This window comes from Ruditapes philippinarum, unplaced genomic scaffold (genome assembly GCF_026571515.1).
Source record: "Ruditapes philippinarum isolate M1 unplaced genomic scaffold, ASM2657151v2 ctg583_1_1_1_1, whole genome shotgun sequence".
Taxonomy (NCBI): Eukaryota; Metazoa; Mollusca; class Bivalvia; order Venerida; family Veneridae; genus Ruditapes; species Ruditapes philippinarum.
The window spans coordinates 206,345-233,889 of NW_026865237.1; the positions used below are offsets into that span (position 1 = coordinate 206,345).

The window sequence follows — 27,545 nt, forward strand, 5'->3', positions numbered from 1 at the left end:
CACAAGATAGTTAAGTCGTGGGAACAAGATACTATGTCGTGGCCACGAGTTGCTAAGTCTTGGCCACGAGATAATTAAGTCATGGGAACGAGATACTATGTCGTTGCCATGTGATACTATGTCGTGGGAATGAGATACTAAGTTGTGGGACGAAATACTAAGTCGTGGCCACAAGTTATTAAGTCGTGAGCATGAGAAACAATGTCATGGCCACGAGATACTACATTTGTATGTCGTGGCCACGAGTTACTAAGTCGTGGCCAAGAGATAGTTAAGTCGTGGGAACGAGATACTATGTCGTGGTCACAAGTTCCTTAGTTGTGCACATGAGATAAATAACCAATCAGATTACACTATTAATAAGAATTTTCCTAATTAACTAGACATGTGCTATATTACAAGGATGCCCCTACTTCACCTGCCTGTAAAAGTGCCATTTATACAAGGGGATACGGACAAAAGCCCCCACCCCCCCCGCTAAAGCCCCCCATCTAAAAATGACAAGGTGGACAGAAGCCCCCCATGAAATTTACTGGTAGGACAAAAGCCCCCCATAAAAAAGTAAAGGTAGGACAAAAGCCCCATGGTCAATAAAATTTACATAAAGTGTATTAAAGTGTTTAAAAGATATGTATGGACATCACATGTAGGTGACATAGTGCTAAGGATATTAATTTGATCCCTTTACAAAAGTGATTAAACACGGCTTTCGTCTGGGGTGGCTCAATTTGTCCTACACTCTTATACAAGTTATTGATTGGTCAATGATTTTACATTTAGTGTCATAGTGACCTTGATTTTTGACCCAATGGCCTCAAATTTATTAGGTGTTTATTAGTACCCATTTATTAAACATCTAAATACTTCAATATATATATATATTTTTTTTTCTCTAATTTATATCAATTCATGATAATTTCTCCATTTATTAAACATATCAATACCTCAAAAAAAATGTTTTTATAATTTATATCAATTGATAACAAGTAGAGATTTTGATGCTAAAGCATCAAGTCGCCGGATAGAAATATGATTGTATTATCATAAATTAAAGAAAATATCAGTTTAATGGTTCGAGTATAAAGAAACGAGGAACAATAAGTTGAGTAATGTTTATTCATAAACACGTTTTCATTTACTTGCCACAATTATATATTTCTTGCTGAGAGTTTTATGCAATAAATTTATGCTATGTTATAATAAAACATCATTTTTGAAGCAAACTTGCTTAGCAATTTTGTCAAGAAAGTTTAGAAACTGTTATTATTATTTAATAAGCTAGTATTGTTTGACAATATTTACCCGAGACTCAATAATTTTCGGGAGCTGTTTCGTTTGCTTACATAACTTAAATTTTTATGATTAATGTTAACGATTTTATTGTAAGTATAATTACATGTATAATTATATCTGCTCGATGGCCTTGTGGTTAGTATGACGAAGTTGTAACCTACATGTACATGTAGTAGGCGCAAGTTCGAATCTCGGACAAATAAAAATAATCAATTTTTGAGATTACTGAAAACAATTGTAGTCTTTAATTGTTCAGTAATTAATTATTATTATGCTTTTATTTACAGAAATAAATGCCTTCTCCTACCATAGGTATAATATTAAACTGTTACAAATATAGTCGCCGGTTTCTACCGGCGACTAATAAACTTACTCATTTATCTAAATACTTCAATAAAACATTTTTTTCTCTAATTTATATCAATTAATAATAAACTTACCCATTTATTTAACATCTAAACACTTCAACAAAATATCTTTTTCTAATCTATATCAATTTATAATAAATTTACCCACTTATTAAATATCTAAATACTTCAATAATAATGTATTAATAAATATGCAGACGGTTCTCCCCCAAAATAGAGGAGGAAACGTCAGCTGGGAACAGGTTAGCTACCCCGAAACTATAGATATATCCGAAATGACTATCACTTACATAGCTTCATGTTGGACACAATCCAACAAAGATACTATCCATATCTGAAATATATGCTGAAATAATTAATATAAAAGCGCATTCAATATCTAAACATGTACTGAAGCCGATAGTTACCTTTTCATGAATTAATCATCCAATCTTGTTAAGGAAACGCTTTCAATTGCTTTCTGTCAAGCGTTTCCAATAATGCCAACGCTAATTTTTTGGCGCAACGGTGTGCAAAAGTGGACTTCCTTAATTTTTTGGTATTTTATATGTCTACATATTGTGAAGGCCTCATCATTACTAAACTGTTCATTTACCTGGTCTGATAAAAAATGCAACCCTTAGTTAGGGTTAGGAAGAAGAAGAAGAAGAAGAAGAATTTATTTTCAACTTGTACACAACATATGGTACATCGTTGTACAATATACATTTACAAAATACATGGCATATGGTCACTATGATTGACAATGTTAACATTCTGTATCAGCAATCAATAATGTTTACGTATAAAGATTAAATAAGTATGTGTATGTTCTTAAGACATTACCTTAGAAAATATGTACTTAAGTATTCATCTTAGAAAAGGAAAAGTCAAATTTGAAAATTAACCTAAGTAAAGTGAACAAATACTTTCTATCAATTGAACAAACATACAAGTTAGAATAAAATTAACACCTGTTCTAGAAGTATTTTTTTTAAACTGATTACATCAAATATTATTTTTGGCAGTAAAGAAAAACAATTTATAAAAAGTACTATTGGAGAACGAACGGAATATCATATAGTCGTTGATAATATGGACATGTCCTCAGCATCTGTTTCAATCAATAGCTATACATGATTAAGTAAAGTAGACATTATGCATCTGTATGCCATAAAAATATTACTTTTGGTGTTTATTGAGAAAAAGACAACAATCTACAGGAAAGTACTATTGTAGCATCGACCACAGATATATGTTTAATACGTTGATGTCGTTTCAGGCCGTTACAAAAAAAACACAACTAATTATAGTTGATATTGCTTATCACTTTAGAAACGTATATATTCAAACTTTAAAATAAAACTGCATTATTACTGTATTGTATAAAGCAGCTCTGTGCGAATACGACTCGCTTGGTAAATATATTTCGCCAGGTTTCTGGTGATAACTTTATTTTTAGCAGATACTAATTGTATGAATTTGTGCATATTTGGGCGCCTGTAAAAATATTGTTTAATGTATTTATGACGCAAGGTTTCATAGGCTTTGCAAATTATAGTGAAGTGGTATTCATCCTCAATTTCTTGAGAATCACAGAGCTGACAAACTCGCTCGGACCGTTCTATGCGATTTCGACCGTGTCTACCAGTTTCAATGCGCAGCCTATGTGCCGATACGCGTATTCTTTGTCAAAGACTGACGTAAATACTTAGAGTTTATTACATTCAGATAGTCACTCGTGACGAACTCATCTTTAAGGTATACATATAAAGTGTTCAGAACATTATTTGCTTGCAAATCAGCTCGCCAGCTCTGTACGTAACAGTCAAATAGCCGTTGTCTAAATAAAGGTAAGAAGAGTTTGGCATCTACGTTATCTTGATTTTCCCAAACGCCAGAAAACCCATACTGATCGAGTAATATCTTAACTCTACCGGCCCAACTTACTGTATTACTATTTAGGCATCTTTTCAACGATTCGTCATATACACGTTTAATTATAATGTTATCCGTCGATAGAATTTGTAACCAATACTTAATAATCTGATAGTATCTTGTAATATGCAGCGGATACCGCGCTAGTTCCCCATATACGGCTGCGTTACTAGTACTTTGTTTGACTCCCAAGATTAGGGTTCATAGGTTGGCGACCTGAATGGCGACTGCCGCCCCCCTTCAACACCCCCCCCCCAAACAGAAGGGGACACAACCCTCTCTGGCAACTCTCTGATGGGGGGGGGGAAGGGGACTGGGCCGAAAAAATGTAACAACATTTCTCAAACGAAACACAGTGCTTGGGACCTGAATAGGGCATTTTTTCACTGTTTGTTGGGGACAAAAAGCCGTCAAAACACGTCTTTATGAGGGAAAATTTACGAATAATACATAAAATGTAAAGGAGGTTTCATAGACAGTTTGAAAATAGCTTTAATAGGTGTGAAAAAGTTTGTATTTTCAACATGTGGCGAATCGTTATTTAACTGTGGCGAATCCTTATTACTCTGTTATACTTTGTTAGTCTGTTACATAACCGATTTTGACTAATTGTTTTTTGTACAATTTATCGTTCAAACAGCATTGGCCGGTAAAGAACAAACAGTGTTAAATACAATTACATTTATTGTCATAAAAATTCAATTTTCAGATCAACATTTAACATTAATTACTTCTAAGACCTTACTTTTAAAAAGGGCAATAACCTTTAATAACAAGAAATAACAAACACCACACTTAGTTCATCTTTAGTATTAGGCAAATGCATGTCTAGCTGTACACATTTTATACAAATAATTTGTATTAATTAAATAATCAAATAAATATTTAATGTTAATGTATGTAATTTAACATAATTATAGAGAAAACCCGCCAATCTTAGAAAATTCAATAATGACAATACATAAGCTTTAAGAACAAAGCAGGTAACAAAGCATCTTAAATACAAAGAGACATTCATGCAAAATAAATCATACATTTCATGCATAGACTGACACAAAACAAAGCAAATAAACACATATCCATACATGTGAATTCTCTTACTTCAGACTGATGACTCTTAATTAACAAAATAAGAAGACAACTGCTTCTAATCAATTTTTTAAACAAAGTCAATTTAACTCAAACACTCCCTCAATAAAATACATTCTCCAACTGTGTGTAAGAAAGATTCACATATATGCGTATTTCAATTCACAAATAATTAAACAAAACTATTAACTTTACACATACAAAAAAGGCTAAAACAAGCAAACAAGCAATAAACTCAAATCAAAATCAACATAAATAATGCGTTGGGTGGGAGGGTTTTCTTAAACTTGACAGCTAGACAACAAAGGCTAGAATGACTAGAAGTACAAAATTGGCGCGACAATAATCTAAAATTAAACGACTAATCAGAAAACAGTTCACCAAAGTCACGGTTTACTCGAAATAATTAGTTATTTTAGATCTAAAATATATCAATTACTTCTCGGACCTTACTTTTAAAAAGGGCAATAACCTTTAATAACAAGAAATAACAAACACCACACATAGTTCATCTTTAGTATTAGGCAAATGCATGTCTAGCTGTACACATTTTATACAAATAATTTGTATTAATTAAATAATCAAATATGTATTTAATGTTAATGTATGTAATTTAACATAATTATAGAGAAAACCCGCCAACTCAAGGCCAAAATAAAGCAAAACAAAAGGCTAAACAAAAAACAATTATTACATTTACAACACATATACAAATAGATTTACCTGTAATAAGTATACTAAGAAGTGCCACAAGTATCTTTGATCAACAAACAGACACCTAATAATTTAAGAAGTTAACATTGAAAATTACGTAATATAATTATACATTTTTTTTTACTTAAGTCCATATTCAAAAAGAAATAAATAAAATGAGTACCCAACATACTGAAATAGTATAAATCTAGTACATTATCTAACACATGAAATTCAATTCATTTTAGTCCTAATATCAATAAGAAGTACAATGTAACTGTACATCAAATATTGCAATCAACTCATTTCAAATAAAAACATGGCCATTAAAGATTAGAAATAACCCGTAGAAAAAAATTGTGCAAACGAGCACAACCTTCAGAGTTTAGATGTAAACCTCCATCCAAACGAGCAAATAAATGTCGTTTAATCTGACCTTTAAAACAAAAAGGCCTGTATGATTTAAGAAAATGAAAATTTAAATCCTTGGCCATGTTTTTCTCCAAATAAGCATTTAATTCGTAAATAATGGACCTAGAAGAATCATCATCCACTGGACGAGGAAGTACAGATGAAATAATAATACGAATCCCAGGGGCACGAGAACGTAAATAATTGACAAGATCTGCAAATGCACTACACATAAAGGCAACACTGTGACCTTTAGCAACATTATTAGTACCAACATGTACTATTATAAAACTGAATGCAGATAAATTAATTGTAGACAATTGAACTTGACAGCTACATGTAGACAACAAAGGCTCGAATGACTAGAAGTACAAAATTGACGCGACAATAATCTAAAATTAAACGACCAATCAGAAAACAGTTAACCAAAGTCACGGTTTACTCGAAATAATTAGTTATTTTAGATCTAAAATATATCTATTAAATTAATTATCATTTAATGATTAACCTGTCCGTGCTCTGTCTTTGCCCTGTCCTGTTTTTGTTTGGGGTCCCCCTGGGCTCCTTGCCATTGGTTCTTGTTGCTGGGTCATGTGGGGGTTGCGTTCATTGAACGCCGCCTTTCCTTGTTGATCTTGTTTATCATATTTGATAACCCTTCTTAACAAAGATAATTTCAAATAATACGTATACATGTCGAGGGGTGAAAGCGAAAAGGTTCTAAGTGCATTTTCCAAAATTTTACAGGAGAAGCAAAAAACTGTCTCAAATGTTTGTAAAATAGCTAAATTCCACAACACTTTGATTTTACACATAAAAAAGTTAAAGAAACATGTCAATGATTATAAAAATTTTAGGAAAGACTTGGCAAACAAGATATTTAATCAAATGTAACTTAGAACTGTTTCGCACTTAAAATTTCTCATATTTTGATTTTTATGTTCAAAGCGAAAAGGTTCCAAGTGACATTTTGATAGAACAAAAGCATGTTTTTTTTCTTATTTAATTTAAGATAGAACAACATTTTGGCATTTCTAATTATTCAGTAAGAGATGGAGTATTAAATTGCCAGATAGGACTGTTTGGCATTTACTTTTTATTTTGATTTCATATTTTAGGTGCTAGACATTCTCTTACTCCACTTTCAAGTTCATGAAATTTTAAGTTTGACTGTGTTTAAATTAGAAACAAAAATAAAGGTCATAATTGATAGTGTACAAAACTTTTAAAGAACATGATGGGCATTAATTACACCTGAAAAACAAAAAAACAATTGCCAATTAATATGATAATCATTTTCAGGTGAACTATACAAAGTATATGGAGAGCTGTCCTCCTAATGCCCCGGCGTCCGCGTCCAGATTTCAGATTAAAGTTTTGGTGCAGTAAAATACTTAATATGCTTAAGGTATCAGCTTCAAACTGCAAATATATATTCTTTGGCCTTCGTGGTCAATTCCTATGCATCAAAACTCCAAACCAGTGTTAAATAGCTAATAAACACCGCTAAGATCGATATTATTTCTTGATCATTATGTGTGACATGGTACATAACTCTAGCGTTACTACTTCAAGAATTATTCCCCCTTGAACTTTGAATTTATGTTAACAAATGTTATTTTTTTTACTATAACTTCTTGTCATATGGATAAGAGTTATAAAATGCAAGCTCCTGTATTCCCAGAATTATCCCCATTTGATTTTTGAAATTCATTTGTAAATTGATTTTTTAGTATTATCTTTGTTGTTATAAATGGTATCTGCTCTAGACTTAAGCTAAATAATTGTTCTTTGTCATTAGTCACATCATGCATGACAAGGTTCATAACTCTAGCTTCTTTTTTCAAGAGTTGTTTCCTCTTTGAACTTATAATTTACTTTAAATTCTCTTTGCTTTTATAATTTTTGTTTTTGAAGGGATTGACTTCAGATTTCAAATTGCTGTCTTTCCATTAAAGTAACATTAATTTTATTGACAAGATCATTATGTTGTGCAAAATATAGAACATTTGACTGTTTTCTTGATACTGATACAATAATATATTTATATCACAATTGATTTTTCTTTCATAGTTTCGTCTTCCTTACTGCATCCAGTATTTGATTAGTCGAGCTTCGCTCTCTCCTGTGACAGCTCTTGTTTTCTTGCATTTCCTGTCATATTCTTTAATATTCAAAATAAAACAGTTACATTGAATTTCATATTCTTTCATATTTAAAATATTACCTTCAATAAGATATTTATTCATGGAAATTAATGTCATTTCATCCACAACTATTTTCTAACAATAGTTTATGAATTTATTTTTAAACAACATTAATATTATAAGCGGCTTAATGAGGTCATCCTTAGCCAATAGTTCCATTCTAAAATGCACCGAAATGACACTTTAATGCTGTTCATAAATAAAATGCGCTCAAATGACGCAACTTATCTGGCATCCCCATGCTGTAGGGTTATTTAGGATATGAGTCTGATTCTAATTTAGATAGGGAAAATCCGATTCAGCCAGTGAATATGATTTTATAATTTGTTCTGATTACCACTGTTTGAACCAATGAGATTACAGCAATTTTTAAATCATATAATAGTGAACAATATTCTCTGAAAAACTTTTTGGACTTGTCTGAAACTTCATTCAAAGTGCAAGAATATCTTTGCAATAAACAGTTTCACAAACAGTCCCAGAATATATTTGAACTGAAAATATATTTTACAAATTGTGCATTACATATAACTTGAACATTTTTTTTTATTATATGGGTAACACACTTGAGACACCCCCATGTAGCAACAATACATGGAAGAGATGATATGTCTCAAGGCCAAGTCCCAAAGGCCACCTTTATTAGCAAGTGTGACCCATACCTATACTTTCTTTTACATTGGTTATACATCAAAGTCACCCATAGCTCCACCTACATTTACATTTTTCAATATCTCAAAGGCACACATAGCCCCACTTTCATTCACGTTACTTAATATTTCAGTGTCAAACATAGCACCAGCTATATTTACACAACTCAGTTTCTTGGACTCACACAAAGCTCCAAGTTCATTTGCAATGCCCAATATATCAAAGTCACAATATCTTGTAATTTTGTCTATAACCTTTCCTACCTTATCATACCCAGATTTCTGACTATCATCAAAAAATTGCTTTTAACCATTCTAAATATCTCACTATCACCTGTAGTCTCACTTTCAAGAACATCAAAAAATTGCTTTTAACCATTCTAAATATCTCACTATCACCTGTAGTCTCACTTTCAAGAACATCAAAAAATCGCTTTTAACCATTCTAAATATCTCACTATCACCTGTAGTCTCACTTTCAAGAACATCAAAAAATTGCTTTTAACCATTCTAAATATCTCACTATCACCTGTAGTCTCACTTTCAAGAACATCAAAAAATCGCTTTTAACCATTCTAAATATCTCACTATCACCTGTAGTCTCACTTTCAAGAACATCAAAAAATCGCTTTTAACCATTCTTAAATATCTCACTATCACCTGTAGTCTCACTTTCAAGAACATCAAAAAATTGCTTTTAACCATTCTAAATATCTCACTATCACCTGTAGTCTCACTTTCAAGAACATCAAAAAATCGCTTTTAACCATTCTAAATATCTCACTATCACCTGTAGTCTCACTTTCAAGAACATCAAAAAATCGCTTTTAACCATTCTAAATATCTCACTATCACCTGTAGTCTCACTTTCAAGAACATCACCTGATATCGTGTTGTCATCTTAAGTTGTGGTCTCATTTACTCCTGGCAGAGCCCAGGACCACCCAGGTTAGTTACTGGGATGATCTGAAATGAAATTTTTGTTGCGGTCACACTTACACCAGCAGCACTATGGTAATTTCCAACTAACACCCATGATGCCCCTGGACCATCCAGGCAGAGCCCATGTGAAGCTCTGGTTCATGCCGGTGCTTACCTGGTCATTCCTGGATGACGCCGGCAGAGCCCCAGTTGACCAAGGCAGAGCCCCAGTCGATCCAGGCAGAACCCAGGACGATTTTGGCAGAGCCACGGTTATAAGAACCCAGTGGATTGAAAACGGCAAAAATGATGACGTTGATACATAATTTTCATTCTCCTATTTAATAAGTAATTCATGATGATTTTCTGAATAATCCTTATTCAAGACTGGACAGAAGGGAAATGGAGAAGGGTTTTATTACAAACAAGTGCAATCATTGCAAATTTCCATACTTCTTTGAAATGAACCGGGCTTTGCCGGGGCTCTACAGGGATCAACAGTAGCTCCATCGTCATCCTCCGGGCCTCTGCCGGCTTTCACAGGGGCTCTGCTGGCATTCACCGGGGCTCTGCTGGCATTCACCGGGGCTCTGCTGGCAGTCACTGGGGCTCTACTGTAGCTCTGCCGGGTATATCATACCCAAGATCATCCCTATAGTTTGTGTCAGCAGAGCTTCAGTGCTTCCCTTGCGTAACCTGGTTGTTCCAGGCAGGGCTAAGGATGAAGCCTGTAAAGCTATACCTTCCCGGATCACCTCGGTGATATTAAATATTTTATTCCATCTGGGGTCGAATGCCGAATGTTCCGGATCATCCCGGACGTTGCAGGCAGTTGTTCCTGGATCATCCCCGGACATCTACCAGGGCTCTGCCAGGGTGTGAGACCACAGCTTAAAGCTAAAATTTTCTTCAATTATGTACAACCAGCTATTTAAAGCATCACTTTCAGTAACATTATCTGATTTCTTACTGTCATCTATAGCCCTACCTTTAATATCATCACACAATTTCTCACAGGCACTTAAAACCCTTTAAGATGGTGCATGATCATTACTGGCCATGTGCACTTAGAACTGTTTCCCTTTTAAAAAATCAATAATTCCATGAGTGGAGTTAACTGCGAAACAGTTCTAAGTACTTAAGTTTTCTTCCAAAATTAAGACATCTACTCTGAAACTAATGAATTTCTTATGTTATATTGTTTAATAATATACAATAAAAGGTTAAGCTTTCAAAATTGCTTTGATTTCACTTATTTTAATGCAGTTTGAGTCGTTTTTATTTAATCTTGTTCTTTTTATACTCAATGAAAGCGAAAAGGTTCTAACTGCCATTTGCATTTAGAACCTTTTCGCCTTTTAAAGAAAAGGTTAATTTCACTTAGAACCTTTGGACAATTTTTCATTTCACCCTTTTATAAGTAAACTAAATCTTATATATTTTGACATAAGATGTATATGGGTGTTAATGTTACAAATATATAAAAAAGTGAATTTTGTAAAAAAAGTGAGTTAGAACCTTTTCGCTTTCACCCCTCGATGTACACTGCCAACTTTTTCAATTTCTGTTTGTTAGTGATCATACATCTGGATACTTTATAGTGATTTACTCCTTAAACAATCTAAAAAATGTATACCTATTCTAATAGGTTTTTAAAAGAGGGCCGAGTTGACCCGTGCCGAGTTGGTATACAGTAGGGTCGAGTTGACCCTTTACCATTTTGGTCCCGGTTTGACTTGGGGCCGATCTGACTTTGGGCCGCTGGTTAACTTATAATATGTGGGGTATGTGGGGCTTAGACAGTAATGTAACGATTCGCCAAAGTATAACGATTCATAATGTATACTTTATGAAATTAATAAAATTTAGGATAAGCAGTGAAAAAAATCCGAACTTTGCGTATTTTAGTCATACAGTACAGTTTTGCATCTTCGGAATTCACGGTTTTTTCTCTTAAGAAAAAAGTTTTGTTTGTAAACAATCATGTAACTAAGTTTTTTTTTTACATCTAACTACTGTTTTACACAAAAAACAATTGTTTTGATTATAAAAACACATGTAGAGAATAAAATTTGATATAACTGTAGTTAATTTGAACTGACGCGGTGTTATTTACTAAATTACGGCGATGATTACCTTAAATTGTAAACAGGTAAAATCAGGTGTGTAAATTTTTTTACATAGATTAAGCTTCATTGAAATAATTAAGCTTGAAAATGTATGCCTATATCCTGACATTATTCCAGTGGTGCTGTAAAAAAAGATACTTTTTTTGGCTTTGTTGATGGTGCCTTTCTTTAGCCTGGAGTCATTTCGGCCCTAAGACGTTTCGGCCCCAACTTAATTAACATGTGTTCTTACTTTTTCCAACTTTACAGACATTCAGCCCAATCGCATCTTTTCGGCCATTTTTGATAGTCTAACAATTATGAATACACAGGGATGGGATATGGTACCTAGTCCAACTAATTAGACTTGTCAAAGTGACACCAAGATAATTTTGGACTTTTTCCAACTGTATTTTTTTAATTAGGCTACTGGTCGTAGACCATCAACCGGACACTTTTGGAACATTTTTCCGTACAGATTTCATAATTTTTAACCTCTGACAGACCAAAAAATTTGACACAGTTCAGCTAGGTTCTTCTCCCAACTAACAAACTAGTTTGTTTATTTCTGATTTTATTGAGTCTTATATCTGAGGCTCGACAACGAGGGTATCAAAATGATTTCGAGACTTTTCAGCCCCAAAACATGTCGGCCCCAAATTACCCAAGACATTTCGGTCCTTTACCAAATCGGCCCCAGAATAAGTACTGTGTTTTAAACCGGTATATTAAAATTTCATAGTTATGAAGTGGAACGTTAGTACGCCAATTTCCAAGTACCTTGAAAGATTTACGATACCTCTCATATATTTTACGTAAGATTAAATCTTTACCAAAACCATCAACGATTAGATACTTGTTGCATTTAATGTTAACTTCAATGTTTATAAATATCTCACAATAAATAGCTACTCGTAATTATTTCCTTGATATTGAAAAATCTAACACATTTAATTATCAGGTAAGGGAAGTTAGATGTACATGCACGTGAAAATCGAAACATTCGGTCATGTAATTTTACAATGAAAAGAAAACAGAAGCCATAATATCTATAATTCTTCTGTCACTGTCAACAATTTGTTTGATTAAACTAATTAATAAATATAACAGGTACATAGCATTTATAATTTGGTTTCAGTCTTTCAATCACTTTTATAACATCTAGCATCTATCATTATTTAATAACAATAATAATTAAAATATTATCAGGAGATTAAAGCAAACCGTTTTTTTAAAAATCTTTTGAATTTTTCTCTGATATTACTTACATAAAACTATAAACAGTTAATTAGTTACACCTTGAAAAAAATAGTATAGTTAAATTAAGATAAAAAAATAATGTTTTCTAAGGAATAATTGTAATTAACTTTCTTAATCAAGAAGTTTTAGTGGTTTGTTTTATAAATTAAGGATTAATCTGCCTTTATTGTTTGTTACACCTTTAAAAACATTAATGTATATCTAAATGGTCCAAGAGATCAAAAGATGATAAATAATTATTTAAAGAATTAAAGTGTCATAATTGTTTAATTGTAATTAAATTAATTGTTGTTAATTAATTTAATTAATTGTCTGTACTATATATAGTAGGGCCGAAACGTCTCGCGGAAAAGGGCCGAAATGTCCAAGGGCCGATTTTTCCACTGGGGTCGATTTGGTTTGGGGCTGAAACGTCCTGTTTGCATCAAAATTACCTAAATTGTCTACACTACAGTACCATGTGTCCGGACAGATATGTACATGACGTGATTTAATTCAGATAAAAGCTTGGGTGTTCTGATTTTTGATTTTTAACATGATATACAATATGTCAGCAACAAATGCTGAAGCTTTGGATATTCTATTAAATTTCACTCTGCAAATGACTATAGCTGTATATGAGGTCAGGCATTGCTAAAATTCTTGACCCCCAAATTTCAACGCCAACATTCTTGAAATAGACATTAAAATATTACTAATTACGGAGGTTGAAATAAATTTATTTACTTAATTTTAGAAGAAACATACATTTATTGTTGATAAAAAAGTGCAGACAACCACTGAACAAAGAAAATACTAAATTAAGCATTTTCGGGGCCGTCCTGGTTTGGTGGTTGTCCGGTTTTGGTGGTCCCCAACCAGTAGGGTATTTCGATATATCCTACACTAAAACTAAACTTGTAAACAAATAGTAATTTAATGCCGGGAGTTGTTGACAAGTTTTTTTCCCCAATATATCAAATAAACATCCACCTAATATAAGTGAAATCCTAAATACAAAAGCAAAGAATACATTATTTATATATATATTATTATGGTTGTAGAAACAAAAAATACAAAATGCCAACCTGTTGAAATTAAGTTGGATTTGTTTAAAATTGTACATCAGTGGGCATATTTAAATAAAAGATGTTTGCCAGACATATTTTCAAACATAATTGTATCGAAACAGACTTTACCTTCGTTTGTGTGACGGAAACATATTTTATAGTTAATTTGATTGCCTCCCCTTTCTATAAGTTTGCCATTTGTATTAGAAAACTATAATAATCCATTCAAAAACTTGACTTGATAAAAAGAGTAGGTACTTTAGGTAGTTTTGCTATCAAATCTGTATAATTTTAGGGTATCCATCAAAGTGTTATTATTTGAAATCGTTTATCGATTACTCACAATAGTTTGTAAGAGAAGTCACTTCTGTTAGCAGAGGCTTATAAGATTAAGTTAGAACATGGAGCTAAATATAGATGGAGAAGAAACTGTGACGTCACACACTTAAATTCGGTATCGGCGGAATTGTGTTCACGCAAGTTATCATATGTTGCGGGATTTTCCGAGATTTGATGCATCCTGGGTAAAAGTAGCCAAAATACCACCATATTAAATTCCGGGAGTACCATCGACAAAAAAGACGAAGATTTGCTACTTATATAAGAAGCAATAGTTATTTATTCTAAAATGTACAATACACACTATTCCACACAAATATTTCTCTGATGAAAATCCATGTCGGCTATGTAAACAATAATTCACTGATATCGCCAAAGTTTAATGAGAGCGCGAAAATCGGAGACAAACAGGAAAACCCGATTATCATTGAAGCCCATAAAGGATTGTGGGTCTGAATCTGACTATCGTCTATTTTCAGAGCTTCCTATCCGTTGTATATATATCTGTGGTTATAAGTATTGCCTATTTGAGGGTATATGTCTGTCTGTGTCATGCGCAAAACAGTCACCTACCTTCAAGGTCAAGGTCACACTTGGAGGTCAAATATTACATAGTCTGTTAAGGGTAATATTTCGTGTCCGGTCCATAACTTTCTTATCTATGAAGGGATTTTGTAAATACTTGCCATAATTGTTCAACAATTATCAGACGATGTGTCATGGAGGAAAAAGCAGTCACCTACCTTCAAGGTCAAGGTCACACTTGGAGGTCAAATATTAAATATTTTCTGTTACAGGGTATATTCGTGTCCGGTCCATAACTTTCTTATCTATGAAGGGTTTTTGTAAATAACTTGCCATAATTGTTCATAATAATCAGACGATGTGTCATGCGCAAAAACCAGTTGCCTACCTTCAACGTCAAGGTCTCACACTTGGAGGTCAATATTAACATAGTCTTGTTACAGGGTATATTTCGTGTCCGGTTCATAACTTTGTCATTTATCAAGGAATTTGAGATAATTGGCACAAATGTTTGTTATAATAAGACGATGTGTCCATGCGCAACAACCAGACCCGTACCTTCAGGGTCAAGGTCGTACTTGTTCATTCAAGGTCAACATTGTCTATTTGAGGGTATATGTCGTGTCCATTCATAACTTTCTTATCTATGAAGGACTTTTGTAAAATACTTGCCATATATTGTTAACAATAATCAGATGATGTGTCATGCGCCAAAAACCGGTCACCTACCTCCAAGGTCAGGTCACACTTGGAGGTCAAATACTTACATTAGTCTGTTACAGGGTATATTTGTGTAGGTCTATAATTTTTCATAGATCAAAGGATTGTGAAAATACTTCGCACAAATAGTCACTATAATAGAGGATGTGTCATGCGCAACACCTGCATCCCTACTCCAAGGTCAAGGTCACACTTAGAGGTCAAAAATTAACATAGTCTGTTTATAGGGTATATTTTGGGTTAATCTAGAACTTCTTCATAGTTCAAGGGATTTTGAAATAACTTGGCACAAAAAAGTCACAATAATAAGCAACGTTATGTCATGCACAACACCTGCTCCCGTCTACCTCCAAGGTCAAGTTCACACTTAGAGGTCAAAGCTTAACATGATAGATTTTTAAATTCCGTGTTTCATTTTATTTTTTTAACAAATTTATTGTTACATTTGCAGATCTAGCATTGATCATAATTTTGGACTGAATGTCCTGAGGTCCATACCTCAATCTTTTGAAATAGCACAATTTTATGCTTCATATAAAACTCCCGGGGCGGGGGACGTTGGTAACTCTGTTACAAATTCTTGTTATATATATACACAGAAGATTTTATGATATATATACACAGAAGAAAAAAGTATATACATGCAGTGATTTATCTCATGACTTTCTTTCTTTCATATATATAATTATTAAAATCCTTGGATTTAATGAACTTTGTCAAAATGTTTTCACAATTGTATCTAAGACATAAAAGCCCCTCTTGTTTTCAGTGAGTTAGTATTTTATTGTGAAATATGTGTTTATTCTGTTCCGAGTTTATAGGTAAAATGATAATATGTGAAAGCTGTCTGAAACAGCTGTATTAACTAGAGAACCATATGACTGTATTGATCAATTTTCATTTTCTCAACAAATTTGAATTGTCTCTAGTATATAGAAATGACAAAACATTTTATCTAGTATAGTTTATATAGAGTAATGTAAAAGGCTATAATTGTGAAACGTTTGAGGTTATTTTACAGGTAAACTATGATGTTTTACTTGCACTTTATATACATGTAAAGTAATATTGCTTATTTTTTACTTGTTGTTCATTGATTTCTCATGGTACATGGTAACGTTATTTAATTACTTGAATATATAATAAGTTATATTTATAGAAAACTTTTTTTTATCTCTAATTTTCTTATCAAAGATTTGTTTGATCTGTTTATTTGTTTACTGTTAGAAAAAGTAAAGAAGTCAAGCTTTGTCCCTGCCCGGTGGTGGCTTTTGTTTCCAGTTATATTATCTCTGAAAATAGGGCCTTGTTATAAAGGTAAAATGGTTAACCTATTCTGGCAAAGTTTGATTAAAGTTTATTAAATTTCTCCTAATAACTTCACTTATTTAATAATTTCTTCTTTATGTGGTAGGTGGATACCTTTAATGGTCCCCTAACTATTGGTGGAGTTTGAGTCACTGGGGTCAAGGTCACTGATGCATAAAATAAAACTTTACATTTTTGCTTATGCAGGCTTTATTTATAAACTGATGTCTCACAGTGGTGAACATTTTTGCCAAGTTATATTACAAACCCCCTATAATGTAGAAGTTTTGCTCTGGACAAGTGTTTGTCAATAAGCTCTGTTTGTGACCTTATATCATCAGGGCAGTTGATATTTTACTATTTTATGTTAAGGAAAATTATTTCTATTATATGATTTCAAAATAGCTATTTTTTCCTGATAGTATTGTTTAAGGTCTTAAACTTGTGACTCACATTAACCTTTCTTTATGATGCTCATGGTAAAAAACTTCCTTTCCAAACATAATCTCTTAACAATGGACACTAAAAACATGTAAAATGAAATTGTTGACAGATATTTCCTTTGAGTTCATATGCAGCATATTGCTCAAAACACTCCTGTCAGATATATAACGTATTAGCTTATATGATATAGCAGTACATGTACTTTTATCTGTCATGTTATTTAATAGTATTTGTGTATGTGGCTAAGTGCAGTAGCTTGTTTGTTTGAAATTTGTTGGTAAGTTTGGAGTTAAATAAAATTATAAAAACATCATGTTCTTTTTGAGAGTAATTAGGATACTAAATCATTTTATTGAGCTGGAAAAAACCAAGAGAGTACAAGTAATATGTATAGATATAGTATAAAATATGTGTTATTATATACAATTGACTATCTTAATATAATGATGTTGTTTTTGTTTTGTTTTTTTGGCTTCAGAAATAATGGTGTGAATACTGATTGTAACAATGTCTAGAGTTGAAGATAATAAGGTGACAGAGTTACTCCATGTACACAGTCGCTGGGACTATGTGAGAAAAAAATTAAAACGGAGGGGGGTGGTTGAAGTGAGCAAAGCTCACCCCCATCATGACATGCTGAGTGCCATACAAAAAGCTATCAGGAAACTCCTTACAGAGCATCCGGAGGGTGAATCTAAGGTCAGAAATTAATTAAAAAAAATTAATAGGGACATGCTGAGGGAGGTCTTCCTTCTGGTTTGGGTATGGGTCATTTGGGTCAAAGTCAAGATCACCAATGCCAAAAATAGATTTTTACAGTTTTACAAGTGTAACCTTTATCTATTGACAGATGTCTTTAATATTTGGTAGGAACTTAAATTTAGAAGTCTGCTAACTGTTGATAGAGTTAGGGGTCAGTTGGATCAAGGTCAGCAGTGCTAAAAGTAGTCTTTTACACTTTAGGCTCATACAGACTTTATTTAAGCATTTAAAGCGCTAACAGAAATAAACGTATAAAAATTTATCAAACTTTATATTCTGCATTTCTCAAAACCTACTGTTTAAGTTTATAATTATTATCTAGTGGTCCTCTACAAAGATTGTTCAAATAATGCCCCTAGGATGAAAAAGGTGCTTAAGGGTAGCTTTTGTGATCACAATTTGTCCGGCGTCCATCATCCGTCTGTGCTTCCATGTGTCCGTTGCCAATTTTTTTTACAAACAACTTCTCAGAAACCACTGGGCCAAATTTGATGAAATTTTCCTGGGATGTTCTTAGCATGAAGCTCTACTAAAATGATATCAGTTTAAGTTTATGGCATTATATCTGCTTTTCATTCATGGTAACAATATTAATTGAGAGCCTCAATAATCAGGTGAGCAATATTAAGGCCATCATGGCCCTCTTGTTCATATTATGGTCCTAGGGTCAAAAGGGGCCCTGCCAGGGGAGGGGCTCCTCAGTTTTATATAAAGTTATATAGGGAAATCTTAAAAAATTTTCTTGTCAAAATCCACTAGTCATAGAGCCTTGATATTTGGTATGTAACATGATCGAGTGGTCCTCTGCAAAGATTGTTCAAATAATGCCCCTAGGATGAAAAGGGGCCCAGCCAGGGGGCTTATCAATTTTTATAAAAAGAATCTTGAAAAATCTTGTTAAAATCTACAAGACCCTAGAGCCTTGATATTTAGTAGTGGTACTCTACAAAGATTGTTCAAATTATGTCTCTAGAGTCAAAAGGGGCCGCCAGGGGGGCTTATCAGTTTTATATAGAGTTGTTAAGGAATATCTTGAAAAAAATCTTGTCAAAATGTACAAATCTTGATATGTGGTATGTTGCATCATCTAGTGGTCCTTTACATTATGCTTCAAGGGTTAAAAGCGGCCTCTCTAGGAAGTCATCAATTTTACTTTGAGATAGGCCTAGAGCTTTGATATTTGGTATATTACATATTACAGTGGTCCTTTGTGAAAATTGTACAATTTTTATTCCCCTGGGATCAAAAGGAGCCCACCAGAGGCCTAATTAGTTTTTTAGTTATTTATAAAACTCTTAAAATTCTTCTCAATGTTCAAAATACCTTGTACTTTGATATTTGATATGTAAGGTCATCTAGTTGTCCTCTAAAATTAGAAAGAAAAAAAAACACATTTAAACAACATCTTAACCACTGGTTCAATTTTGATAAAATTTTACACAAAAGTTTCCTTGGTGTCAGTGTTCAAAAATTGTTTAGATTAAGCTGTCCCTTGTTTCAAATTGTGCTTCTGGGGTGAAAGGGACTCCACTATGACCTTTTGACCTATTTCCAGGGCCCTGTTGGCCCTCTTGTCATTTTGTTCATATACAATGTAGTAAAAACTTAAAAAATCTTCTCCTCAGAAAATTTAAAGCTTAGAGCTTTGATATTTGGTAAATAATATCATCTTTATGTTCTCTAACAAAGGTGTTAAAAGTTTTTCTCTAGTGTCAAAATTGACCCCACCTCGGGGGGTAATAGGTTTCCAAATATGGAAAAACACTCTAGGGACTGCTGTTTCAGTCCAAATATCCTGGAAATTGGCGAGAAAGGTTGATTTGAGGATTTCTAGGGGTTTTTAGAATATGGGTCATCTGGGGTCGAAAACTAGGTCATACAGCCCAAACATGGAAAAACATTGTTAACACTTTAGATGCTACTGTTTTGGTCCAAATACAGTCGACTCTCGTTATCTCGAAGTCATGGGGACCGTCCAAAAAATATAGAGATAACGAAATGTCGAGATAAACGTATAAGGTTTGAAAAAGGCAGTAACTGACTTTTATAAAGGCATACCTTGGGTCAAATAAATTAAAAGTATGATTCGTTAAATTAGGGGATGTTTACCAGCGGAAATATGGAAGTCTGTGATAAAAACACATAGTGAGGTTTACTCAGTAATACACCACTATAGTTAAAACGTTTTCAGCGTGGTCGATCTAGATATCCTTCTGGGTTGGTTATCGGACCATTCTCGAGATATTTCTACCGCTGTTTGATTTTTTCGATGTTGTAAAACAATATTGCATCGATAATGTTTCTATCCTGAACACTTTTTCATTTACATCTTAAGTCACAATGAATTTCGAATATTTTAAACATTGCGGAAGATTCACTCATTTAGGACATAAGTCAATCAATACGTTAATTAGGTAAACTTTTATAAACAAAGCTCGACTTGTTACAAACACCAGCAAACACAGTCATCATTTTGACACTTGCTATTAAGTGATTATCGTCTGGTTTGTGTTTTTCACACCTCTCGTGCGAGAGACGAAAAATGATTAGTCGAGATAAAGAAAGGATAATAGCGTGAAAATTACTGTCGGGGCTGAAATTTTACATCGAGATACTGAAAATATCAAAATAAAAATATCGAAATAAACAAATATTTCCAATATAGATAAAGAAGGAAGAAAATCGGGACTTTCAAAATTTCATCGAGATATTATTATAATAAACGAAATATCGAGAAAAGCGATGTCGAGATAACGATAGTTGACTGTACATGGATATTGGTTAGAAAGGTTGTTCTGATGTTTCTAGCTCAAGTTCAAATATGGGTCATCTTTGCTCAAAAAGTAGGTCATATAGCCCAAATATTGAAAAACCTCATTAAGACTTTAGAGGCTACTGTCCACATATCCTGGAAATAGGTCAGAAAGGTTGTTTGTATGATTTCTAGCTCAAGTTCAAATATAGTTCATCTGTGGTCAAAAACTAGGTTACACAGCCCAAACAACACTGTAGAAGATACTGTTAAGGTCCAAATATCATGGAAATTAGTCAGAAAGGTTGTTTAGATGGTTACTTATCCTTGTTTGAATATGGGTCATTTGGGGTCAAAAATTAGGTCACACAGACCAAAAATGGAAAAACTTGTTATCACTCTAGAGGTTACAGTTTTAGCCCAAATATCCTGGACATTGGTCAGAAAGGTTGTTTGAATTATTTCCACGTCAGGTTTGAATAAGGGTCATCTGAGGCCAAAAAAGGTCAAAGCACATAAAAAGGCATATATGAAAAAACCTTATTAACATTTGCCCAATTTCAGGTGCAGATATGAATGTTATAATATCAGTTTATTAAAATAAGTTCATGGCATTATATCTGCCTTTCATTCATTGCTATCAATATAAATTCAGAGCTTTAATAATCAGATGAGGGATATAATGGCCATAATGGCCCTCTTGTTTCTGTTTTTCCATTGAAATGTAAATCATGCAAGGATCATATGACATTTAATAACGCTTAACTTTGATATCAGGGAGGCAATATTGATAGAAAATAAAACTGATGCCTGCAGGTATTGCTATGGAAATTTCTGTAGTAGAAATATCAACTGATAATTTTTTAAGGTTACAGCCAAGCTGTTAGAATTTTATGAAGCAGTTTTATTTGGTATTTGATTTTGGTTTTACATACTCATAGTTTTAAGAATACATGTAGTTTAATTTCTACATACATGTTTATTGTTTCCAGGATGAGCTACATTCAGAAGATTTTAATCAAAAGATCAAGTTTAGCATAACATCAAATAAAGGCAAGGTATGGTAACATGTTGAACATTATTTTCAGCATACATAATGACATTTATGTCTTACATTATCATAATATCAAGTTTGTGCTAGAAATACAGTAATACAAGTTTTAATCATACCTAATTGCTGTGTCAAATGACTTAGTAAAAATTTGCAATTTTCAACTTATTTCGCATGTAACTCAAAAGGATTTGACATAGAGTCATGAAACCTTACGGGAATTTTGCTCAAAATGTGCAATGTGGGGGCACCCATGTCCTATGGACACATTTCTAGTTTTAGTATTTATCTGTAGTAGCCCTTTGAAAACGATCATTCATAATACAGGATATATTCAAAAAGAGATCCTATCATCTGTTTCAACTGAAATAAATTATATACAAAATATGTAACATTTTATGATTAAACATATTTTTTTAATTGTTTGATGTCTATAACATTGCAGCTGCTGCTTCAAGTATATTATGTTATATTATGTATATATTGTATAAAAAAAAAGATGATTTTACTTATAATTGATCTTCTTTATATCATTAGGGCTTAAAATATAATCTCCTTTAGTTCTGAATTGATTTTCTTGTATAATAAGCTGACCTTTATACATAATAGATACCCACAAAAAAGGTGAAAATACATGAAACACCTGATTTGATGCACAAATAAATTACGGAACTATAGGGATTTTTGAGGACTTTAAGAATGTTTTCTTGGTCAAACACTAGAAATTGTCACAAGTGCTGAATACCCCCTACAAAAATTGTCAGAAAAACATGCTTAATAGTTAATAATTTTGCACATAGGGAGAATGCAGTAGTATATAGATTTTTGTGTCCCCACTTTGGGGTGGGGGGCATTTAGATTTACCGTTTGTCCATCCGTTCGTTCTCTTTTGTGTCGCACGTAACTCAAAAAGTATTTGACCTAGAGTCATGAAACCTTACAAGAATGTTGCTCAGCTTGTGTAGTTGTGCACCTGGGTATTTTCGTGTGGATTTATTCAGTATTTGTAGAGTTATTGCCCTTGACTTAGTAAAAATTTGCAATTTTCAACTTGTGTCGCATGTAACTCAAAAAGGATTTGTCATAGAGTCATGAAACTTTACAGGAATGTTGATCAGCATGTGCAGTTGTGCATCTGGGTATTTTCGTGTGGATTTATTCAGTTCTTTTAGAGTTATTGCCCTTGACTTAGTAAAAATTTGCAATTTTCAACTTGTGTCGCATGTAACTCAAAAAGGATTTGACATAGAGTCATGAAACTTTACAGGAATGTTGATCAGCATGTGTAGTTGTGCATCTGGGTATTTTCGTGTGGATTTATTCAGTACTTTTAGAGTTATTGCCCTTGACTTAGTAAAAATTTGCAACTTTCAACTTATTTCGCATGTAACTCAAAAGGATTTGACATAGATTCAACCTTACGGAAAATTTGCTCAGAATCTGTAGTTGTGCACCTTGGGTTTCCCTTGTGGATTTATCCAGTATTTTTAGAGTTATTGCCCTTGACTTTGTAAAAACCGTTTCATTATGTTGTGTTATTTGTTCCTTGAGTGCTTGAGTTAGAATCAACCAACTTTACAGGAATAATGATCAACATCACTAAATTACAGGAATAATGATCAACATCACTGTGAAGCTATGCACCTGGGACTTTGCATGTGGATTTTTTTCAGTTTTGTTTAAGTTATTGCCCATGACTTACAGTAGTATAAATTTGCAATTTTCAACTTGTTCATGCATAGCTCATAATGTATTTGACTTGTAGGCCTGAAAGTTTACAAGAATGTTGGTCAACATGTGTACTTATGCACCTTGGGGATTGCTTGTAGATTTATTCAGTATTTGTAAAGTTCTTGCCCTTTACTTCGTAAAAGATTTTTAGTTTTCAACTTGTGGCACATGTAGTCCAAAAAATATTTGACCTAGAGTCATAAGATTGACTGAACAGTGGCGTGTTGGGGCACCCGTGTCCTATGTTTCCAAATGCTTTTGAATTGCATTTGTATTTGTCCTACATCAGTAAGATAAATTAAAGTTTGGTTTTGAAGTTTTCATGACTTCTGTAAGGTCAATACACTCCCTGAGATTTGTCACAGACAAAGTTCAAAGTGTAAAAACAAACAAAGGGCATTAACTCCAAAATTAGGAAAGGTAGAGTTACACTTCTTTTGCACTGCACTTCTACTCAATGAGATCTATCTACATACAAAGTTTCTTGTTAATTCGCCTTGTTGTTTTATATTTAATAATTTTTATTTTGAAGGTTCAGTTAACCATGTATATTTGAAGCATCAGATAAGTAGTTTATTTGAATAGAAAAAGATATGTTATGGTAGATTTATTTTAACATACCAGTACAATGATATCTTGATCATGGAAGATTAATGTCTGCTGACGCCTGTTTAAAAAACAAAAAGGTATCAATTATTGTTGGAAAGTCAACATATGATCTATGCCACATCTGTGTAACATGAGAAGAAGAAAAAATGATAATCAATAAAGTATTATTTTGTTTGCAGACATATCAATTTACTAGTTATGCAAGTCCAGTGTTTGCCTGTGTAAGATCAGCAGTCAGCATTAGTGAAGAAGATTTTTTAGCAAGTTTATCACCTAAAGATCTTCCCTACTTGGAATTTATTAGCAACTCTCGTAGTGGGCAAGACTTCTATTTCAGGTATTTTTATTTCTCTTTCCCAATTTATTTTCTTTTGAAAATGGTAACTAATTTGGAAACTTTGATATTATGTTATTTTTGGGCTTTCTTGAGTGTCTGTTTGTGCATTAAATAATACATGTAGAGGAACAAACAGTTTTAAACCGTCAATAAAGAGATGCCATAATGTACTTATAATGATAAGATGAAGCCCTTTACACTGTGCAAGAATTTTTTGCCAAGCAAGGGGAGAGACAACCTTATTTTTTTGTCAAGTTATCCCTCACATGACCGCGTAAGTTTATCAAGCACTTACCATGGATTCTCATTCCTAGCATTGTATATTGTTGGGAAAGCTTGTCCGTTATTTTTTTACTTTTTTATATCTTTTTTTTTTTATTAAATATTTTTTTTTGTTATTCTCATTTTTGGTATTTATTTTGTTTTTGTTGGTTTTGATTTGGGTTTTTATTTTTAATTATAAAATAATTTCTATATTTAATCTTATATATTATACTGTATATTTGCCTTATGAGTCTTTTATTATTATTCCTATATTATATTTTTATTATTTACCTTTTTTTTTGAAGGTTAGTTAATATGATATTGTTACTCTCTTTAAAAAGTTTTTTTACTATAATAACTATTCTTTTTTGTGTATTTCAATAAAGTGTGTACATTTTGCAATTATAAATATATGACCTATATACACTAATGATTTCATGAATAAATGTTACATATACTAAAAAACAGTAAGGCGGAGGTTAGACTGTGTGGCTGTAGGTCTAATTATGTGGCATCTTGAGTGCGAAAAACACATATGCTACAAACACACCCACCACCACTTAATAATCCTGGAGGGGTCAGGGTCTGGTGTGCAATATCGTTGTGAAGACACAGAATGCTCTTCTATTATTGAGGTTGGAGCTACAATTGGTTGCGAAATGTGTCATCACTTTTTCCCACTTTCTTTATACATGTATATATATTTGAGAATAAGTTAACAACATTTTATCAAAAATTCCAGTTAGCTAAAATTTTAAAACCACACAACCTGACAGCCGTGGTAAATTTTATTTATTTAACGTTCTTATACGCGAAACATTGTTTATTATCCAAAATCCTATGGGAAATATAAAAGTTTATCTTCTATTAGTAAATGTTTCACAATACCTTTCCTGAAGGCAAATCGGATAACTTGATAGCACGTTTGACATCTGTTTGTTATACGTAAGAGCTTGCTTAAATTTGCGCGACATGAAATAAAGAACGATGTCGAGTGTTGTAGATTTTTTCTTAAAGAGCTTGATCTAATCATGAATAATGACGACTAAACATTTTGTAGATGCTACTAAGCAGTCATTACAAATTCGCAATAATTTACACACTTAATCATTTATGCACATGGGTAAAGTATCCCTTATTTGAATCTTAGCGACCAGAGAGTGTCAGAACATACCTGGTGTGAATGGTAAACTCTGTTTTTTCCTCTACTTTATTATAACAAGACTGCGTGACACTTAATCTGCGACCCTTTTCAAGCACCTTTGCGAAAATGAATATTGAGGTCATTATGCAAAAACACAGCAAGTTGCAAATGTCTATAATGACTAATATGTTCTTATATAAATAGAGTGTGCATTCATATATTTTCACACAACTGTTATCGAATACAAAAAACAAAATTACTTCATTTATTTAATATTAAATCTTTCATATGTTGGATTATAGGTAGATATACCTCATATGGACAACATGGAAATTGCGGCTCAAACTTTCTATCATTGCTTTATTTGAGTTAGGGGTCTCTAGGGTCAAGGTCACTGGTATAAAAAATGAATGAAACATTTTTTTTGGCTCAGTAGAGCCTTTACTTTTTATTGATGGTGTTTCATGAAATTCACACATACCAAAAAAATGCGTCAGCGGAAGCTGAACCTCTTCCCTTTTTGGTTTAGTTTATAATGGAAGTAGTCGACCATATCGTATTTTATGGTCAATAGGAGTTCACATTAGTGTTCATTATCCATATACACAAAGTTACTAATCATAGGTGGTGTATACAATAACAAATGAACAGAGTAGTATTAACCTAATTCTTAGAATTAAGCGACATGTGTCTATTTATAATATATTTTGGTAAGAGCCGAATAACAATTAATTTGAATTCTTTCATCTGTTTGAGATTGAGTTAGGGGATACAGCATTGGGTAAAGGTCGCATGGAGCTTTTTTTGTGCACAAGATGATATCTGTGAGACGAATAATCAGGTAGTAATAGTATCTACAGATAGTAATCTCATTCCTTTGGATTTAGTAAGGGGTCAGTGTGTCAACTGTAAAGTTAGGTGACTATGCACAAAATAAGAGAATCTCTTTTACAACAACACATTTGGCTTAATAACCACGCTTTCTATTTAAAAGACACAGATGTGAGTTTTTCATACTTTTGGTAAGGAAAATCACCCTCTGGATGGTCCAGTGCTGGGAGTCACAAGGTCATTGTCGCTTGTGCTAACAATAGATTTTATACACTTTTTTTGTTTTTTTTTTACCCTGATCGTCTCCAAGACTACAAGGTAAGTATTATATTTTCACTTATAGGAAGAGCATTGAACATGTGTACGGTGGTCTCTTCAGGTATTGGATGGGAGTGTGGGGGTTCACATGGTTCCAAATGATATGATAATGCCACTTATATATATTCATCTAATAGTTGAATAATTTTTTACATTTGTATATTGGAATGATAAAATAAATAGTTTAAGATTCATGTGATTACCTTATATGAGGTACAATTGACGCTTGAAGGTGCACACTTTTAGTTTTGTTGATCTTAAATCTTTTACAATACACAGTTATATAAAAAGTTTTGCTATAATGCTCATGGTCACTTAGGCCACCTCCACTATTCTGCACTATTAAGAGATTGAGATCACTGTAAACCTGATACTTTGAACTTCTACCAAAATCTAGTATACCATCATCACCTAAAAATTTATTTCTAAAACAACAAATTTTTA

At 32.9% G+C, this 27,545-nt stretch overlaps 2 protein-coding genes across 4 annotated transcripts in view; one reads left to right on the forward strand and one right to left on the reverse strand.

Annotated features, from left to right (window-relative positions):
• Nucleotides 1–2,089, reverse strand: part of LOC132728314 (small RNA 2'-O-methyltransferase-like) — a 50,178-nt gene extending 48,089 nt beyond the window's left edge. Inside the window, exon 1 of one of the 3 annotated variants that reach the window (XM_060713956.1) lies at nt 2,069–2,089. Coding sequence is in view for 1 of the 3 variants with exons in the window: in XM_060713955.1 (XP_060569938.1) it covers nt 1,952–1,961 (10 nt within the window). In the remaining 2 variants the exon portion in view is untranslated. Of the gene's footprint in view, nt 1–1,805; nt 1,831–1,951 lie in introns of those variants that run through there. The other 2 variants (XM_060713955.1, XM_060713957.1) reach the window with 2 other exon arrangements.
• Nucleotides 2,090–11,335: 9,246 nt separating this feature from the next.
• LOC132728309 (phosphatidylinositol 4-phosphate 5-kinase-like protein 1) overlaps nt 11,336–27,545 on the forward strand; it is a 44,412-nt gene continuing 28,202 nt past the window's right edge. The window contains exons 1-4 of the mRNA XM_060713948.1: nt 11,336–11,711; nt 17,781–18,001; nt 21,809–21,874; nt 24,387–24,544. Of these exons, the coding sequence (XP_060569931.1) occupies nt 17,810–18,001; nt 21,809–21,874; nt 24,387–24,544 (416 nt within the window). The 5' untranslated portion in view covers nt 11,336–11,711; nt 17,781–17,809. The remainder of the gene's footprint in view (nt 11,712–17,780; nt 18,002–21,808; nt 21,875–24,386; nt 24,545–27,545) is intronic.